This window comes from Eulemur rufifrons, chromosome 16 (genome assembly GCF_041146395.1).
Source record: "Eulemur rufifrons isolate Redbay chromosome 16, OSU_ERuf_1, whole genome shotgun sequence".
Lineage (NCBI taxonomy): Eukaryota > Metazoa > Chordata > Mammalia > Primates > Lemuridae > Eulemur > Eulemur rufifrons.
The window spans coordinates 26,910,268-26,931,602 of NC_090998.1; the positions used below are offsets into that span (position 1 = coordinate 26,910,268).

At 38.6% G+C, this 21,335-nt stretch overlaps 1 protein-coding gene across 1 annotated transcript in view; it reads right to left on the minus strand.

Annotated features, from left to right (window-relative positions):
* The window catches only part of TMTC1 (transmembrane O-mannosyltransferase targeting cadherins 1), a 253,695-nt gene that overhangs the window by 227,658 nt on the left and 4,702 nt on the right, over positions 1–21,335 (minus strand). Inside the window, exon 2 of the mRNA XM_069490420.1 lies at positions 8,972–9,149. Within this exon, the coding sequence (XP_069346521.1) occupies positions 8,972–9,149 (178 nt within the window). The remainder of the gene's footprint in view (positions 1–8,971; positions 9,150–21,335) is intronic.

The following is a 21,335-nucleotide window of genomic DNA, read 5'->3' on the forward strand; positions in this document are numbered from 1 at the left end:
AAGCAGAGGAATCAATATTTTTGACACGAAAGGGAATGAGTTTCAAATCATGGTTGCTATACACAAGCGTATGTGCCTGCAAGTGTGTGTGTATGTGCACATGTGTGCATATCTTTCATAACTCTGTCACTTGACAGTGGCAAAGAGCCATCATGGCACTAACCACAAGCCATTCCCCAATAAAGACAACACCAGCTCCGGAGAGAACTGGCTGATACCAGGGCTGAGGCTGGGGAGGTTCAAGAGGAGCCTGGATCATCTTCTCATGTCAGAAAGTAAGAAAGTGCTCAAAAAATGACAGACAAAAGGACACAGAAGCCAGTGATGAGGGGCTCCCACTGACCAAATCTGAGACGATATGAATATCAAAATAAATAGGGACTGTAATATTACAAACCATTAAAAAAATAGAAATCCATGAGGCCGCACTGATAATAAATAGTCATGTGCAGCTTAGTAACATTTAAGTCAACAACGGACCACATACATGACAGTGGTCCCATAAGATTATAATACCATATTTTTACTGTACCTTTTCTGTGTTTAGATATGTTTAGATACACAAATACCACTGTCTTATAATTGCCTATAGTATTCCACGCAGTAACATGCTCTACAGGGTTGTAGCCTTGGAACAATAGGCTCTACCATGTAGCCTAGGTGTGTCAGGCTATACCATCTAGTTTTATGTAAGTTACTCTATGATGTTCACACGATGCAATCACCATTTCTCAGAATGTGTCCCCATCATTAAGGGATGCATGATGGTATGCAGATGAATGATGGATATATATGTAAATACATACACACATACGGCAAACAAGAGAATGGGAAAGAAAGGAGAGCTCTTCCTTCATTTAAAAAGCCAATGTGGAAGCTAAAAAAAGTTGATCTCATAGAAGTAAAAAGTAAAACGATACTAGGGGATGGGAAGGATAGGGGGAAATAAGGAGAGATTTGTTAAAGGATACAAAATTACTGCTAGATAGGAGAAAGAAGATCTAGTGTTCTATAGCACGTAGGATGACTATAGCTAGCAATAATATATTATATAGTTTCAAAAACCTAGAATGTTCCCAACACAAAGAAATTACAAATGTTTGAGATGATGGATACATTAATGATCCTGATCTGATCACTGTACATTATATGTATCAAAACATCACTGTGTACACCATGAATATGTAACAATTAACATATGGCAATTAAAATTAAAATATAAAAAATGTTATAATCATAAAAAGCCAGTTAATGAATGTGGAGGGTGCAGTACAATTGGAAAATAACCATTTTGCTTCTAGAACAGTGAAGACTGGAATGAGTAAGAAACATCGAAAATATCAATGGATGCCAAATCTAGTGCATGAAAATTTCTAAGGCGCAAAGTATTGGCATGGCTTCAAAGTGTCTCTTCACCAATTATTTATTAGCTGGAAAAAATAAAGAGAATAATTACACTATGGGAAAAATGCATTACATTGCATTTCACCTTGACTAAGGAATCAAAGATAAAATCACTATTCCTGAGAAGGATATATCATTTATGCAGTAGTATTCTAGCCAAGGACACATAACCTGAATATAACTATGAGAACACATAAACATTCTATAAAACTATATAAATATACATATCATACTAATAAATTACAATTTTATATTACATTTTATAACATTAACATTTTATCACAAATTAATTTATTCTGATTTATATCACGATTCTTATGTATATTACAACTTATAATCTATCATATTATATAAATTATCATATACCTTAGGTATCTTATACATATATTATATATGCATACATTATATTTAATATATTTTAATTACATATTATGTATTCTGTATTTACATACAGTATATTACATTGCATATATTTATATTATTTTTATTTATACATCATAATTTTTATATAATATACTATACCTATAAACCATATGTTACAAATTATAAACATATAAAATGCATTATATACTGATATGATAATTATATAACATTATATATTGCAATATGATAAATACATTCATAAAATATTGTATAGATTCTAAATCATATTAAAATCTATAAATTATATTATAGAAAGACAATACTGGTAACTGTTTCAAACTAAAAGAAGACTAAAGGACACTAAAAATAAATTAGTTTTAGAAAATATGCAACTAAATTAATAAGGTGTAAAGGGGCATGAATTATGCAACCTAATGTCAAATGCTTCAGAAAATACATAACATTTTTATATATTGAGGGGGGAGAGAGAAAAAATGATAAAATCAATGTGGCAAAACGTTAAAAATTAGTAAATCTGGATAGAGAGTGTAGGGTCATTCTCTATATTTTTTAACTTTGAAATTATTTCAAAAAAATGTGTTACTTCAGAAAAGAACTGAAATGCAAGAGGGGTAGGAGACAGGTGACACTATAAATCTTTGTATTGTTTTGCTACATAAGATGTGTGTGCATTTCTCTTAATTTTTTAAAATACAAGAAATAAAATTACCAAAGAAAAAAATGGGCTACCAAATGCTTCCAAAATAAGCATAAATAAAATGCTTCCCCAAAAAGGTCATATCAGAGCTAGCTGAGGAGGAGCAGCTGACAAGGGAAAGGACGAGGGCCGACATTTCAGGCACAGAGACAGCACCACCCAAGTCACCTAACCCTAACCCCAACCCTAACCCACGGTGTGTTAGAGAATCGATCAACAATTCATAGCAGGAAATAATTTTCTGGAACATATAGCAAGTGTTGTTAAACAACACTTGTGGACGGGTCACTTGCAAAGCTCAGATCTGCTCAGTCTACACCACTGCCTCCTTGGGTATTCAGCTCAGCATCACGTGCAAAGCCTCCTGAAGGTTAAACACAGGCCAGCTCGCCAGCAACAAAGTCTTGGGATAAGGCCAAGCGTCTGGGTCCAGAGGGGCACTCATCACAGCACAACCCATGTGGTCAGCTGCAAGACCTGCAAGCTGTTATTGGGTGTAGCAAGTTGGCATGAGGCAATCACAAGCTAGGCGAGCTTAACTAATGTGTTAAAGGCGTCCTGCAGCCCTGCTTCTCACATTGCAGCCAGTTTGGAAGCAGCAGCAGCGGAGTGTGCCAGTTGGATCTGCCCAGATATAAAGAATGTAGTGTCCTTTGGAGGAGAAGCTCAGAGAGGGTGTTGAAATGTTAGTGCTAACGCTGACCGGCTCTCTTGCCAGTCCAAAGCACTAAGGATGCCTTGAACACTTACTCTATATCCTTGTTGAGCTGGGGTCTTTGGGGCAAAAGGGTATATATCTAAAAACAGGTGCTTGTCATCAAGTACCATATGTCTAGACCAGCCATTCACAGTGATTCAATTAGTCAAAATCGTCATGTTCAGTAATTGTGTATTTGATTCCAGTTAACAAACATTCTCCAAGTGCCTCTTCTTTGCCAGGTACTGTGCCAGCTGGAGGGATACAATCAGCCTCAAGCAGTCTAACACCTGATGGGGAGCCCAAAGAGCGTATTCAGTACGATACAGGGAAACTACATGCATCATAAGAGGAGAAACCATTACCAAGAGAAAACTGAAGAGATTAATTTTAACTGGAGGATCTGGGAAGGCTTCTTGGAAGGGCTGGCTTTGCAAACTGAGACTTACAGGATAGACAAGGAGGATTTTAGGAAGCTCAAGACAGGAATGTGAAGCCTAGGCCCCAAAGAACAAAAATGCATTGCAGGTAAAGGAGTGTTTCTGGAAGGGGAGGCATTAAACGATGAACATGCAGTCAATGCAAAGAAGCGGGGAGGGACACCAGGAAGCAAATATGGAATGTTAAGTAGGAGCCAGCTGACGTGACTCTACGGCAATGTAGGCTGAATTGTAGGGTGCTGGATAGTACAAACACAACTGGTCAATTCATGGTAAGTGAGAAAAACATGCACATGGACAGCATGTATTTCGGCTTCAAGCTGCAGGTTTCCATCACCAACGGGGTGGTTGTAACCTGGGAACTGCAGCCTCTAACACATATTCAAACACCGGAAAAACATCAGTGAACGTAAGTGGATAGAATTCATCCAGATCGCCTAGCAAGGTTAACAGAATCACATTTGGAAAGTGCCAATTAGGTCTTAATTTGCCCTCAAAACCTGTTATTTTTTGGAATATCACTCACAGAATTTGTATGAAGTATACTATATGTATAAGGTTTTTAATATTTATTTTATCTACAAGAATGAGTTCCATTAGTGTCAGACAGGGCCAGGAATGTACACTTAACACATGGCAACAGCTACAAGCCAGACTGATTGATTAGATCACGACCATTTTTCTCCTATATCTTCCTGTTTCAATTCTGGAAATGTCGACCTTAACCTTCAACTCCATGTGTCAGTGTTTCCTGCTCTTGCTTTCAATGCGACGTAAGTGCATTCTTTCTAACCTGTAACATCTCTATGATGATTAATTCTCATAAAAGAATTACAATCACTTCCCTCATTTCCCAACTTCTTTACTGATTTTTCTTATAATTCAGAAAAACATATAAATTTCCCAAGAAAAATACTGTCAGAGAACTCTTCCAGAAATCTCAAGGGCTTACGTGAGGAGAGTCTAGGTCTACTTTATCACTATCCCCCGCACTGACTATATGACAGTCATTGTATTATAGCTACTCAAATATTTATTAAAAGATTGAGTAAATAAATGAATTTGTCCCAATTTACTTGCATTGGAAATAATTTTGCTCTCTGCTACAGTTTCTGTTTTATTACAACATAGTGCTTTGTCTTGTATCTATTTATGTGTATGTTCTTTGCCTTTTTGATGAGCTTGTGAACAAATTGTGAGTAGGGACCCTGCCATTCACCCACATATTCCCCTGGCACCAAGCAACATCCATGGGTTCTGCATCCCTGAATTCAACCAACCAAGGATCGAAAATGCTGAAAAGATAAATAAGTAAATAATAATACAACAAAAAATAAAAATAAAAAATACAGTATAACAACTATTTCCATAGTATTTACATTGTATTAGGTATTATAAGTAATCTAGAGATGATTTCAAGTACAGGAGTATACATGTAGGTTATATGTAAATACTACATCATTTTATATAAAGGACTTGGGCATCCTCAGATTTTGGTATCCTCAGGGGGCCTGGAATCAATCCCTTGAGGACACCAAGGGATGACTGTATTCATGAACTATTTGTTGATTGCATAATTAAGCAAATCCTTAATCATATCAACATTTTAATGCTTAATCATATCAATGTAATTAAATTAAACCCCACCCCCCAGATTTAAATCTTCCATTGTTCCTGAGATAATTTATGGTCCCGTTTTTGTCCTTCTTTAACAATACCTCCCAGTAACTCCCTCTGCCACGACACCAAGTTCTTTTTTTAAAAAATAATTTACTGCTACATCTTCCAGAAAGTACATCTCTTCTTCCATTTCCCTGTTCTCCTCCTTAGAAACTTGAATTGAAATCTGTAACTAAATAACAGTCTCTCCTTTGTACTTCAAAGTATAAATTGTTTCGTAGGTCAAATTTCTTTGCCTCCCTCTTACATTTACCCCATCTTCTTGCAAATGAATGTAAATACCTTCCCTAATGTCCTTCCCTAAATAAATGTCCAGTTCTCAGATTCTTTTGCCCCTTCAACTGTGTTACTATAATTTTTTTTCAGTTAGTACAAAACCTTGTTGAAACCCTTTCTTAAAGATTACTTTGTAAGTAGGATTTTTCTCTTTTCTTAGAATCCAACCTAAGTAAACTCCACCAGCTCATGATCACACTGCCTAAGGTTGCCTGTGTTTTATGTGCTCCTTCTCTGCAATAAAAACTGTTACTGCCCTACTTATTTGTTCTTTCCTGTGATAATTGACCCCAAGACACTCTAGGAACAGTTTTTCAGCAGTACTTGAAGAATTATCTGTCAGAAATATAATATTGTCTATGGTCTTAGATTGAAACATCCCACCGGCCCAGCATCACATATTCTACACAGCTAGGAGAATTTGTCCCTGATTTTTCCTCAAGCTATGTCCAAAAACAACATGAAAAACTTAAGTATCTCTCTCATCTTTTTCAGTTCATATCTAAAGTTTTTCATCATAATTTTAAATACTTGAAAGGATCTAACTTCTCATGCATTATAGATAATGACACTTTAAATAAGATCATAATGTTAAAAAAAATAAAAAAAAAAAAAAGATCATAATGTTACTGTTTTAAAAGTACCAAAGGGAGTCAGAACACTATAGATAGTAACTTGAAGCTCACCACCCTCCATTTACACAAACACAAATAACGTAACAATTTATACTGCAAAGTAAAATCAAGAGACTATTACTTAGTTATAGATTTCAATTTAAGTGTCTAAGGAGGAGGACAGAGAGATGGAAGAAGAGATGTACTTGCTAGAAGATATAGTGATACATTGTTTTTTAAAAAAAGACCTTGATGTGGTGGGAAAGGGAGTTACTGGAAAGTATCTCCCTTTCGTTAAAGAACAAAAATAGGACCATAAATTATCTTCTTTAAATGGTAGACATTTTATATCCTTTCTCCTTAAATTCATACTTCCATTTTATTTCACTCTCAGCATTTTTTCTTAATGTATTACATAGTTATGCTTAAAAATATTTTATCATCCATCTCCCTGTAATAAAAATATATATGTAGTTAAACTTATTGTGACCATAAGTCTCTAACTGTTAAATTGTTAATTTTGTATTACTATTCCAATTATTTCACAATTGTTCAATACATCATAAATGAAATAGAAAAAATGATAATTATTAGCTATAAAAATTTACCTCTTAAAAATATAGGTATAGCATGTTTCTTTTCAATAAGTTCAGTTATCTGTGGCTGAATCTTACCTTTTGTTAGAGTAAGACAGCATGCAGTATTAATTCTATTCCTAGCTTTCATCTTTATAGGCTGCTCACATAAATGAGAATGAAGTAGATCTGTTAGAGCAATGACTTAATTCTTTGAGCTCCAAAGTTATTGGCAAATATCACATAATAATCTATCCCCTTACATAATTTTTAATGATTTACCAGCTGACAACTCAATTAAGCCCTCCTTTAATTTGGTCAAAAGTAAAGAATTTAAACCACCCATCATAAGAGTTACCTGTCATTAGAGTCATAAACTTCCACAGTTCCTTAGAAGTACAGCAAAAAGGCTTTACCAAGCCCTACCAAAGAGTTACTACTTGTACCCCTTACTCTGCCACGTAGAGGCACCTTATTTAGTCCACAATACTCAGAAAGGGTTGGGAAAATTACCTTTAATAATGTAATTTTTTTATAAAGCGATCTTTTTTTCTTTATCACTCAATCTAAACATGTTTGTCAAAACTTGGGCTTGTAGAGTTGGAATTTTGTTTGCAGAAAATGTCTATCATATAGCCTAACTGGCAAACCAGTCCTCATCATCAAACCAATTAGTCAAATCAGACTTCTCGTGTTGGTTCAAATAAATATATTATTATGCATTCCCATGACAACTATTTCCCTTCTGGATTTAGAACAGCAACACAGGCCACCAAACCTTATTTCTAATACCATGTTGTATTCTTCACAGAAATATGTATAAGACAGGGAAAGATATGAAGTCCTACTTTGGGTTTATAATGCCTTAAATGAAGGACGTCTTGTTGACACCAATATATCAAATTGTTCCTTTGTAAGGTGCCTCCGAGGTTTGTCCATGTGGGGCATAGTAAGATTCTGATGTATGGGGGGTATCTGTCATTTTCACCAAAGTGAGAGAAGAACGACTGAGATAGGGAACAGGGAAAAGTGATGCAAGGTGACGCCTTTACTGCAGGTGTGTTCTCAGGCAGGTCAACTTCAGAAAAGTATTCAGAGAGATGCAAGCAAGCTAGAGCTCTGGAAAAGATTCTGGTGCCCATGTATCCCTTCGAAAGTCTCTGAGCAATGCACATGAAATAAACCATGCTTACTGAGATGTGAAACAAGGTAGTTTAATAATGCCATCTCACTCACTGAACAATTAAGTAAATATTTTAAAGAGGGCCATAGATCCACAAACTACCAATACTTTCTAAATAACTTTCTCATCACCCACAAAATAACTACACTTCTTATTCAATAACTTGGGAAACAATGTGTAAGGCTCCTACGTCTGTCTTTTTAACTTGAAGAATGTCAGTCTAACTTTTTATGGGCCTCTCCCAGCACATACAGTTCTGTATTATAAACATTATAAGTACTGGCCGGGCGCGGTGGCTCACGCCTGTAATCCTAGCACTCTGGGAGGCCGAGGTGGGCGGATCGTTTGAGCTCAGGAGTTCGAGACCAGCCTGAGCAAGAGCGAGACCCCATCTCTACTAAAAAAAAAATAGAAAGAAATTATATGGACAGCTAAAAACATATATAGAAAAAATTAGCCGGGCATGGTGGTGCATGCCTGTAGTCCCAGCTACTCGGGAGGCTGAGGCAGTAGGATCGCTTGAGCCCAGGAGTTTGAGGTTGCTGTGAGCTAGGCTGACGCCACGGCACTCACTCTAGCCTGGGCAACAGAGTGAGACTCTGTCTCAAAAAAAAAAAAAAAAAAAAAAAAAAAAAAAAAATTATAAGTACTAAGCAGAGTGAGCAAAGGTAAAATATAAATGTAGGGCAGGAACAATGACTCAGCATGCCAGGTGTCTTAAAATGGTTCTTGCTGCTGCAAACACATTAGGACTTAAATTTTTCACAAATAAAAAACTGTGGCCATTCATTACTACCTATAATAATAACAGCAGTTATTTAGAAAGGCGGTTAAATCCAGGAGGTACAATAGAGCCAATTTGAACATTCAAAACGAAAAGTTGTCAAGTACAATGGTTTATATATAAACAATGTAGCAAAGCTTTGATTCACACGGTTTTAAAAGGGGGGAAAGATTGGTTTAGTTTATATGTACATAAATATATAGGTTTGTTATTTCACTGCGGTCCAATTATACTCACCGCCTCCGTGTGAACAGGATGCACAGCAAAAAGCAACGCCGTAACAAAAGCAAGTCCACGATTCTTGAAGACAGTTTTATCACAGGTGTACATCAGCACAAGAGTCACTAAGCAGTGTAAAATTATATTTACTGCATGGAAGTAGAATGGGTTCATGCCAGTCAAAAATATGTTTAGCCTGTAAAAAAAAAAAAAAGAAAGAAAGAAAAAAAGAAAAACCTGCAATAGCTGAAAACATAACATAATCACAAGGAAAGCAGAGAGAATCTACCATCTTAAAAGGATAAGCTATGCAATTAATTAGTATTAAATGATCCCCAACATCAGGCTATGTTTTATATTTGAAAATGTGTCACTTTCTTCCTATCTCAGAATTGTCCCATCTGCAGAAATCAATGCATGCACAATACAATATTATTTCAGAAAACTTTGGTCTCTCCAAAAAGGCAGGCAAACAGGTGCTAAACCCGCTTTTCCCTCACTCCACGGCCAATGCAAACACAACCCCACAATATTCTTGCTTTCACTGTCAGCTCTTCCTAAGCAGCTGAGTGTTCAAAGGCAAGTCAGAAGTACTGTGAGTCAGAGTCACAGCCACCAGAGATGAACAGAAACCATGAGACCGGGATTGTAGTCACAGTTGGGACAAATCAGACATGAACGTGTTCTCTCACCCATGGTGCCACCAGAAACCGCGTTCAGATTATGCATCTGGAAGCATCATCTAATTACCCTCCCACAGGGGGGTCTTCAGGGCACCTACACGGTAGTACTAGCTGCAGCTGAAATAAAAAGATTAGCAAAAGCATAATGTTGCAGAATTTGTATAAAATACTTTGTAACATAAATACCCACAGATCTCAGAACCTGATTTCTAAGACTATGACAAAGAAACTAAAAGAACCACAAAGAGAAGGGAAATCAACGGTTCAACATTTTACAAAATACTTTCATGAGACAGAAACACAGAACAGAGAAACTTCTGAAGGTTGCCTCAAATTTAATCACAGGACATTATGTCCCCAACTGAGTCTTGCAGGGTCATAGAAAAAAATACACTTGTGCAAGATACATAGCTCTTTTGGGGGAACATATACACCCTAAGCAGTATTGCCTATAGTGGTCTACACTACAGGGCATTTTATCAAAACAGGAATCACAGGTCTTTACTCTCGTGCCCTTGGTCTGCTTCTCTTATAGAAACACTCGTTTTTGCCAAAACGGCTGAGAAAGGAAAAGTCAACTTTAGAGAGGACATGCATATCCTAAATAATTGACACAATTCAAGCACAGCTTTAACCTACAGAATTTTAAACATCTCAAGCATTTGGACACCTGAATCCAAATGTCATTGTTATTATGAGACTCCATTTTCACTCCCACCAAAGTCATCATGGTCCTAACTAAACCTAGAAAAATGAATTGTTGCGTCAGATCCAACTCCAGGGCTCCAATGCAAGATTTGACCCAGCTGTGTGTTGGCAAACCCACAAGTCTGCGCACACCCCAGCATCCTCAATACAGGAGCCGGGTGGGAAATAACCCTTCTGGAGGGAAAGAGGAAGGGGCAGTAAACGAGAGAACTGGCAGGTTCAACTAAAGCAGGGAGAACAGCATCACATTCCAGTACAGGAGGACCCCCAGGTGGTGGCAGAGATGCTGGAAATCAGAAAGCCTGGGAGGGGAGAGTTACTAAGAAAGGCAAGACCTTGGTTGTGCAGAAGCCTTTTTAATTTAATCAAGTCCCATTTATTTATTTTTGTTGTTGCTGTAATTGCCATTAGGGTCTTCTTCATAAATTCTTCACCTAGACCGGTATCTAGAAGAGTTTTCCAACATTTTCTTCTAGAATTCTTATGGTTTCATGGCTTACATTTAAGTCCTTTATCCATCTTGAATTAATTTTTGTGAGTGGTGAGAGAGATGGATTCCAACAACTTACAAGATGGAAGAAAATATTTGCAAAATATACATCAAATAAAGGACTAATAACCAGAATCTACAAAGAACTCCAGCAAATCAGCAAGAAAAAAAATCCAAAAACCCCACTAAAAAGTGGGCAAAAGACATGAACAGAAGCTTCTCAAAAGAAGACAGACAAATGGCCAATAAACATATGAAAAAATGCTCAATGTCACTAATCATCAGGGAAATGCAAATTAAAACCACAATGAGATATCACCTTACCCCAGTCAGAACAGCTTGTATTAAAAAGTCCAAAAAACAAGAGATGCATGGATGCAGAGAGAAAGAGCCACTTATACACTATTGGTGGGACTGCAAATTAGTACTACCTCTATGGAAAACAATATGGAGATTCCTCAAAGAACTAAAAGTAGACCTACCATTTGATCCAATAATCCCACTACTGGGTATTTACCCAAAGAAAAATAAGTCACATTATCAAAAAGACACCTGCACATGAATGTTTGTTGCAGCACAATGCACACTGCAAAGATGTGGAATCGATCCAAGTGCCCATCAATTCATGAGTGGATTAACAAAATGTGGTATTTGTATACCATGGAATACCATTCAGCCATGAACGATGATATAATGCCCTTTGCAACAATTTGGATGGAACTGTAGACCATTATCCTAAGTGGAATATCTCAGTAATGGAAAAATAAACATCACATGTACTCACTATTAAACTGGAACTAACCAATGAGCACACATGTGCATAGAGGGAAGTAAAACTCAATGGAAATCAAGCAGGGAGGAGGGAAGAGAAGGGATGGGCTAAAACCTACCTAAGAGGCACAGTGAACACTATTTGGGTGACAGGAACACTTTTAACTTTGACTCAAGCATTACAAAAGCAATCCATGTAACCAAAAACATTTGTACCCCAGTAATAGTTTGAAAAAAAATTAAAAAAAAAAAGAAGGGCAAGAAGACCCCCACTCCTCAGAGAACTTGGATGCAGCTCTCTAAGAGTCCATATCCCTGAGGCTAATTTTACATGTTTTCCATTTCATCAAACTGAGCTTTCCAAACCAACTAATAAGCCATTCATTTAAAATTCACTCCCACAGCAGTGATGATGAAGAAAGAAAACAGGTTGATATCACATCTTATTGGTGGATGTCCAAGGTGGAAGGTCTCTAGGTTGGTAATATGCATCAAAGGCTTTAAAAGGCACATGACTTTTGACCAAAAATTCCACTTCCAGGAATTTTCCATAAGGAAATAACCAGAAAAGCATTCAAAGATTTTAAGTATGTGTGTGCGTGTGTGTGTGTGTGTGTGTGTGTATAAAAATGCACTTCATGGCGTTAATTATAAAAATGGCAATAGAAAGGCAAGACATCTAATAAGCCAAAATCATTGACATATTTGACCATTTCCACAGATGCTGACATTTAGGTCATAAATTTGGATAATCTCACCATTTTTAAAAAGAGAGCAAAATACTTATTTTTCCAAAGTGTTTGTTATTCAACTATTCAAAAAGTAAAAAGCATCATTAAAGATGGTGTTATTACAATATGACCCTACTTTTTATGAGGTACTTAACACACATTCCTTTCCCCTTCCAAAAATGGTATAAAATGGTAGGCATGAGTTACCTTTGTGGTCCATATGCATCGTACCTAAAAACGTGCAGGTGTTATCCATGTAGATTATTAATTTGGAAATTGGTTAGGACCAAATGCCTAGTATTTTATGTGAACTCAATTAGATCCCAAAATATAAAAATAAATTGATGAATGAGAAATCCTGCAGTAACAAGGTAATGGTGTTGAAGCTTCTCACCTGCTACCTAAGATTGGTGACTGTAAGCTTTAGGAAATCACCCAGAATCTGGAGTTAGGAGAATTTTACAAATATTTAAAAAGACGGAGAGTGAATTCTGCAAGCTATAAACAAGTGAGCTTGAGATGAAATGCTAATAAAATTTTTGAACATATCCTATAAGTGAGCACAGAGAAAAGAATCTCTGATTCTGAGAGCCAATGTGAGTTCACAAAAAGGGGGTTAACTGATTAACCTCATAATTTAATAGAAGAAGGCATGTGATGGATGTATCACATCTTTATTTTAACAAAGGCATTTATCAAAATCTCTCAAAATCTCCCTGCATACAAGATAGCCTAAGATGGATTTGCAGCAAACACAAAGAGTAGTGAATAATAAATCAATGTCTCCTTGAACTGAGACCTCCAGTGTATGTCACAGGGTTCTGATATTACCTCTGTTCTGTCCTATAGTTTTAACAAAGACTTAAATGAATCTATAGAGTATATGCTTATCAAGATTACAAAATGCCGTATCTGGAAAGGAGCACTAACATACTGGAAGACTGATTGAGATTCACCAAGAGTTCCAATGGCTGAAATTGTTAGCTAATTCTAACACGATTAGATAGAGTCAAGTATCTAATAGTCAAGTAGAGACGAGTATTAAGAGTCAAGACCCACATTGGGATATAAAAAAGAACAAAATACTTGCAATCTAGATTAAAACTATACATATGTATTGGCCAGGGGCTTTTACTTGCCCTCAACCCAAAGAGTTAATGTGTCCTGGCTACTAAAACAGACCAAACCACCTATTTTTCATTTCAATTTACTCCAACAGGTATTCTTCGGGCACCTACTATGTGTCAGGTATGATTCAGGGCCCAGAGATAAAAAGAAAAGTAAGGTATGGCACCTGTTTCCAAACAGTTAACAGCACAGCAGGAGCAGGTGAGGCAATTAAACAGCTAAGTGATAGTGAAAGAATTCTGGCAATGGAAGAAACTACCCGGTGCAGAGACGTGAAGAGGGAGGTATTCTATCTGCAGGCGGAGAGGCGGGGTGAGTGGTATCTAGTGTGGGGCAGCAGACCCCTAGAGTGGTCCTTAAACATAGAGCACCTTCACAGGAGAGCTCCAGGGTGCCAAGGGGGGAGAGGGAGACGCTACGAAATGAAGTCTCACGAATGTAGGTTTGAGGACATGGGAGATGCTCAGCCTAGAGAAAGATGACGCTACGAAATGAAGTCTCACGAATGTAGGTTTGAGGACATGGGAGATGCTCAGCCTAGAGAAAGATGACAGACACAAATGATACTAAGTTCTCCAATGGAAAAGATCTTTACCATATTTGTGGCTATATCCCCAGCGTCCAGTACAATGCCTCATCCATGGTTGTCACACAGTAAGTATTTGGATGAATGAATAAATACACGAATGAATGAATAAAATACTAAAGCAATGCACTTACTCTAAGTAGCTCCCCAAGGAGAAACTAAGATCCAATAATGACGCTGCAAACAGGCTGCTCAAGGGCCAGGTTTAGGGGGCAGATTGTTCTGTTTCACTTTTATATCTTTTATCTTTTTTTTAATTTACCAACATTTTAAAAAGAGGTGGTTTCAAATAAAAATTTCCGGCGTCTCTTGAAATACTAATATTAAAAGACCTGGCAGCCCTGGGCCTACATGGCTACAAGGAAATATCTGGGTGCCCATCTCAATAGACAAATGCTCACAATTTGCCACAGTCTCTGTCAATGCCTATCATATTCCTAACCTGAAGCCGTTCATTTATCATTATACACACATTGTTTTTCTTATGGTGAGGAGTGGAATATTTCACTATTACATACATATACTATACAAACCAGTGGAATATTTCTTAAGCCTGTATTACTATCACAGAAGAAAGTATATTTCTGCAAGAGGAGAATATTCCCATGTGCCTAATATGCAGAGCATCACATGTCAAAGATTATAACCTCACGCCCAGCACACATCCCTCAATTACTCTCTCAGCCTGACCCTTTCAGCATTTGGGCTTTCAACCCTTAAGAAACAAAGTACTAAGAGGCGGACTTCAGCTAAAAGAAACAAGTAACACTTATGCCAGCACACGCTTAAACATTTAAAATGAGATCAAGTGCTTGGATAACCAGAAATGTCCACACAGAAGTGTAATGACAGCCCACCTGAAATGCCATCTACAAAGAACAATCTCAGGTTCCACGTCACCCTGAATGTCATTTAACCAATTTTTTAAAACTCATTAACTATATTCCTCAAAATTCTGAGCATTTTCATACACTGTAAGAAACTAATTTCTTCTCATCATTGTATCCATCTCACTCAGCATATGATAGATTCTACCCGAAAATTTACTGAATGAACAAATAAATTTACATTAAGTTGCAAGCTGGAAAAGATCATCTTTCCCTTTCAACTCTAAGAATCTCTAATTTTATTTGGTTTAACCTTCATTTCTCACTTAAAACTATGCCAAGCAGTAAGTAAGAAAACAATTTTTTTTTCTGAAATAATCTTAATAGCCATCTCTGACTGTCTGAAAACCTTCCAGAGTTTGGCAAATAGAACACAAATTGCCCCTTCTCTATCTAAACTCCCTCTGCCTTCTTGTAAAAAGAAAGGTCAGGGCCAGAAAGGTGGGGCCACTAGCTCACAGCAATCAGATAAGCTGGGTTACAGCACTGCCATATCCGTTCTGAGGAAAGGTCACAGGGTCACACAATCTGGCACAAAAGTGGGGGGGTGGTGGCGAGAAGGGAAAAGAAAGGGTCATTTCCTGCCCCTCTGTCCCCCCACTCTTACCGCCTGAGCTTACAACAAAGTTTATCAACAATAACAGGCTGTATCCCTGAAAGAGAAATTTATACTAGAACATACTAGGGTCCTTCCTCAAAAGGACCCCAACTCTAGTTCAATCAAACGGCTCTACTTCAAGGAACTGGTGTAGGTCTAAAAACTGGAGAAGAGGTCATGACTCGCCATTGTGGTGACTCAAGCTTGCTTGGTTCCTGGTCCTGAACCTGGACTTTTTCCTGGAAAACAGATCAAGCAACATTTTAGAGGGCTGCCCATCTACTTCAATCCTAGGGACAACATGGTTAATTAGCTACCGCCAATGAGCCCTGCAGGCCAAAATGTTCCAATTACCGTCATGTCCCTGCTGCCTGCCATAGTGAATGCACCCACACTGTCTCTGTAGCTATGCGCTGCCACTTGGCATCTGGTACTCCAGCACCGCATCACCCCACTGAAGTCAGAGAGCCCACCTCGATGGCAGCATCTCTCACGTCACACCTGGCCTACAGAGGAGAGCCATGGCAGAGCTTCTCAAAGTTGCAGGCGCTCCCTCAATAACATGCTTCTCAATGCCTCAGTGAAGGGAAAGTCATCTGGCCCTTGCTGGGAATACAGTGAAGGGGAGGGAGGGTGTGTGCAGGCAGCATGCAATAAATGCATCCCAACATTCCTATCTCAATCAGCCTTTGGGCTCCTTTCTCTACATTATGCCAGGAAGATTTTGGCATCTGAACCTCATTAAACATGCCCCCCCCATTAAGTTCCAGTGATTCCCAAGCTGCTTAATCAATGGCTGTGTTAGCTACAATTGCTGATTCCCTGCCCATCCCAACGTATTCTAAGTCAAGTCGATCTGAAATGGGGCACAGGGATCTGCCCCACAAAACCCAAGAGATTCAAGGCAGGAGATACTCAGAACAACGAGAGAAAGGTGTCAAAGCTTTAGGGACGTTCTACATAGGGTTGTCAAGTTTACCAGAAAGCCTCAGTTTTCTCAGTGGTAACAAAACACATTCTTTTCCAAATTGAACTACAAACCAATAAAAAGAAAAAATTAAATGTACCCCTTTATCGTTTGCTTCTGGTGTCTCCAATGATGGGTTCTGCAGTGCCTTCCTGGTGGGGTTCCACAGCCCAATACTAAACACACAGCACATGCTCCTGTCTTCCTCTATTGCCATTCATCTTCTTTTTCTCCACCTCCTGCCATCATTACAGCCCTCGAATGCCTATAAGTGGTTTCCGTAGTCTTCTTGGATCATTCAACCAATAAATAACAACATCTGGTTCTTCTCATTTTTCCTCTAAGGCAAATCCCTTTGGCCCTCAATCATTTAGGTTGCTCTTCTTCTGCATTCCCTCCAGTACCAGAAATAAATCAGCAAATCATCATCACTTAAAGTATCTGAAGTACCAAACAGCGTAATTCACAGGCACCAACGCAAAGACAGTGCAGAGGGGAGATCAGCACGCTGAGGCAAAACCAAAACTCATGGTTGTGATCTGAGCTCGGTGTGTCACAACCCCACCTAGCTATGAGGAAGCTGCCCCATAGGAGGGTCATTTATTGTCATTATTGTCACTTTAGTACTCTGAGTAACAACTCGACCAAAGAAAGGGTGAGAAAACTGAGGACAGAAAGATCAGAAACCCTATCTGGAAGACAATAAGTCCCACAAGAAAATCCTCAGAGAATCAGCAAATAATAAAAATTATAAATTAAAACAGACCAAAGTCAAGTATCTTAGTTTTAACCGTAACTAAACTGTCAATATTGAGCAAATTTTTTTTCCTTTTAAAAGTGTGTGTTTGGTGGACTACTTGGGTGCAATGAAAACCTGACACCAACTACCCAGGGCTAACACAGAGTTCACAGATTGAGGGCAAAGTTCTCCACGATACTCCCCACACTTCAGACATCAACCACAAATTTGGGGTCCCCAGGCCACTTGCACTTCTGACCAACTGGCTACAAAATCAAGACTTCCCACAACTCTCTCAGGTTTGATAATTTGCTAGAACAATTTAGGAAATTCAAGAAATCACTATACTTGTGACTACAGTTTTATTATAAAGGACATAAATCAGGACCAAAGGAAAAGACTCATGGGACAAGGTCATTGAGGGTCGTAAACACAAATGCTCTGTGTCTTTAGGACATTGCACCCTCCCAGCACAGCAGTGTATGCTTACCTACCAGAGAAGTTCAAGCAAGCTTCGGTGTCCAGAGTTTTTATCAGAGTTTCATTGTGTAGGCATGATTGCCTGAACCGCTGGCCACACCAATGAACTCAATCTCCAGCCCTTCTCCCCTCCTAGGAGGTTGGGAACTAGGGCTGATATCACATGGCTCAAAGCCGCAACCCTCTAATAATATGATTGGTCTTTCCAGCATGGCCAGCCCCCATCCTGAAACCCTAAGGGCTCACCATGAGTCACCTCCACCTTAGCAAAAAAACCAACTCACGTGTGATAGCAGGAGTCTACCATGAATAATAGAGAAACTCCTATCACTTAAGAAATTCCATGGATTTAGAACCCCAGGACAAAGACCAGACAGACTCTTATTATACAACACTTAGGAAGAAAAAGTCACCATCATGCTAGTTCCTTTGATAAAGTATTTTCATGTCCTTGTACTCTATTTGATCCAACAAGAAATGATATTTCATGTCTACCTCATTGACTGGGAAAAAAATGGCCATTCCTTATAGAAACCAAGGTGCTAGCATGGATGAATTTTAGGCCTCTGAGAGCAGGACATGGAGAAAACCCCCTGTAATTCTGGGATTTGCTCAGAAGGCACAGTTTCTGTCTCTGTCCTTGAACTTTGCAGCATCCACCAATCATTTATGCTTCAATGTGCCCTCAGTCCCAGCAGGTTACAATCAGAGATACCATCATCCTTTTCAGCACCAAAGCTGCCCCTTAGCCTTCCAGTAAGCAGAACCCACTGGTATCCTGTGAGTGTGTCCAAGGAAATTCCCAACCTGCCTCTACTTCTCTCTTTGAGAAAGAAAAAGGGTAAATTAGTCAAGAGGTAAAACAAGCAGACTTGAAATTTCTCTACAGCATAAATGTACAGCCCTACTTTAATATTTACCTCAGAAAGTTGAACATTAGCTAAATTGATTTAGTCATTCTTTTAAAAATGTATTTATTTTTCTAATTCATAAATATTCATTCTTTCTTTAAACAAGAATTCCTGCACCCCTACTTTGCAAGTCAGGCAATGTTCTAAATGCTAGAGACATATCTCATGGAGCTTACACTGTAGTGAGGGGAGAAAAAAAAACAATAACAAAAAATGATGCCAGATAGCAATGAAGGATACTAAGGCAAAGCAGGATAAGAAAGGAAGAGTGAGACATGGAGGAGTCACTGCTACTTTAGATCAGGTGGCCAGGGAAGACCTCCATGAGGAAGCAACATCTGAGCACAGACTGAAAGTGGTGAGTGAGCAAGCTGTGCACAGATCTGAAGAGAGCATTCAGAAAGAAGAACTAACACGTTCAAGGCCCTCAGTAGCAGCGGGTTTGGCCCATGCAAAGGACCAAGGAATGCTGGTGCAGAGATGCTGGTATGGAGAATGAGAAGACTGGTAGACTAGAGGTCAGAGAGGTAGCCAGGCGTCAAATCAAACAGGACTTGGTAGAAGAGAAACCCTACCTTATCACTTGGGAAAGGAGCACTGTCATTATTTTGGTTTGACCAAGCATTCCGCTCCCCTCTTTTTAAGTGGAATGACTAAATACTCAAAGTTAGGGAAAATATAAATGTAGCTCCAAAAAAAGAAAAGACATTTGTTGATAAAAATAGACTGCTTTAGAAGGTGACTTCCCAGCCTTCATTCAGGGACTCACCTATAAAAACCCTCATGATCCAAAAATATATTCCTCTCATTTTCCATCCCTCCCACACCACCAGACTGTAGTCTACAGTATATCTTCCATCTAAAGTATATCCTACCAGATTATGATCACAACCTCCTTTTGGGTTTTCAAAGATAACCTTAACGTGGATGTAGCATAAAATTTTCAAAGGCTTTTTTTGCATTTTTCTTTATAAAACCTTTATGGCCTCCAATCATATTTTGCCTTGGCTATTTCCATCATTGAACATCCTAAACAATCTAGTCAAACGACCTAGACAATCTTCACTTCTTTCCCATGACAGTCTTAGAAAACAAACTTACCAGCCTTGTAGCAACAGACTGTTTCAAAATGAAACCTCACAGAGGTCAAATCCAAAGGAAAAGAACCAAAAGGAACATGTCACTATTTCTTTTCAGTTTGGGGCATGGAGGCTGGTGCTTACTTTCATGGTTGGCATACCATTTGTGACTAAAAGATGCAAACTGCTGCAAAAAACTCTCTCAAGATCAAACATTAAAATGCTGCAAAATCTTACAGCTGTACATATTAAGATATTCTATTTTTTAGCTCTGACATTTTAAACCACCCACTTTCACTCTCGTGGTTTATATTACCATCAGAAGCCTTAATGAAATAAAACTTTATAGCACATACGATCTAATAGCCTACACACAGACAGGGAGAATCAAGAGTTTAAAGGCCTTTAATTTGTCTTAGTTTCTCCATCTTTAACATTAAAAAAGCATTGGTTCTTTCTTGCTGGAGTAGATTTCCACTTGCTTACTGAATGGAATGGCACTGCTAACCATTCAGCAAAAGCTTCTTCCCAAGAGGAGTGAGGGGGATGAAATGAAAAAGCTAAGTACCTTTTAAATCAATCACAGACATTTTTCAAGGAGGGGGTTATGGGCGTCATGGGGTTTGGTTCTGTGTCAATTCAGTGTCTATAGAGTAGCTTAATGCATTCCTCCTGATTTCAGAATTACAAACAGGTCATGGCCAGTGAAGGATAAAGAAGCGAAATTGTAAAAGGTTACTGCTGCAGATTCAGGGATGTTTTGATTGTGCTCTACCAGGGTCCAAAAGTATTCCTGCATGCACTTGGGCATGATCTTATGAAAAGAACGGATATAAGATTTGATCCGAAATAGAAATTCATTAGAATTCTAAATTCATTTCAAGGAGCACAAAGAAATGTCCATCTGTATCAGTTAGGGTTTGACTAGAAAAGCAGAACCACCAGGAATGATTCAGAGGAAGGGATTTACTATAGGGGTTTGATCTTTTTCACGATTGGGGGAGCTGGTTAAATAGACAATGTAAGTCTAATGTTTCTGTGTCTGTAACACAAGTCCAGAGCCAGGGCAGCCATTCTGGAAGGGAGGATGAACAGACTTGAAGCAGGGGGAAGAGAAGGAGGAGCTGCAACCCACAAGGATGAGCTGGAATACGTCTGTTTCCCACTGCCTCTAAGACTCCAACTTTAATCATGAGAGTCCCTTGCAAAAAGGGGGGCATTCTTCCCCACAGAGCTGCACACACACCTGCACCATGATTCCAAGTTGCTGAAGGAGGAGATCTGGACAGTACTGGGGGAGCTGCAGGCCTGGCTGCTGTTGCAAACCAATAGCAGATTCACCAGCATTTCTGTGAAGACATGCATGAGGCCCAACAGCACCAAAACCTACACACCTTCTGAGTGTGATCATGGCCACTTCCAGTCTACCTTTCAAATATCACAGAAATTTCTCTTGTGGCCAGTTCTAACATAGACCATCCTGCAAAGGGAATTCTAGGAAACATAGTTCCAACTTAGCTAAAGTGACATACTACAAAGCCACCACACTTTTGTAAGCTGCCCTCATGTTCCATTGTCCAGGCCCCCAAAACTGGTAAAAACAGATGCTCTGATAACCTCGTTC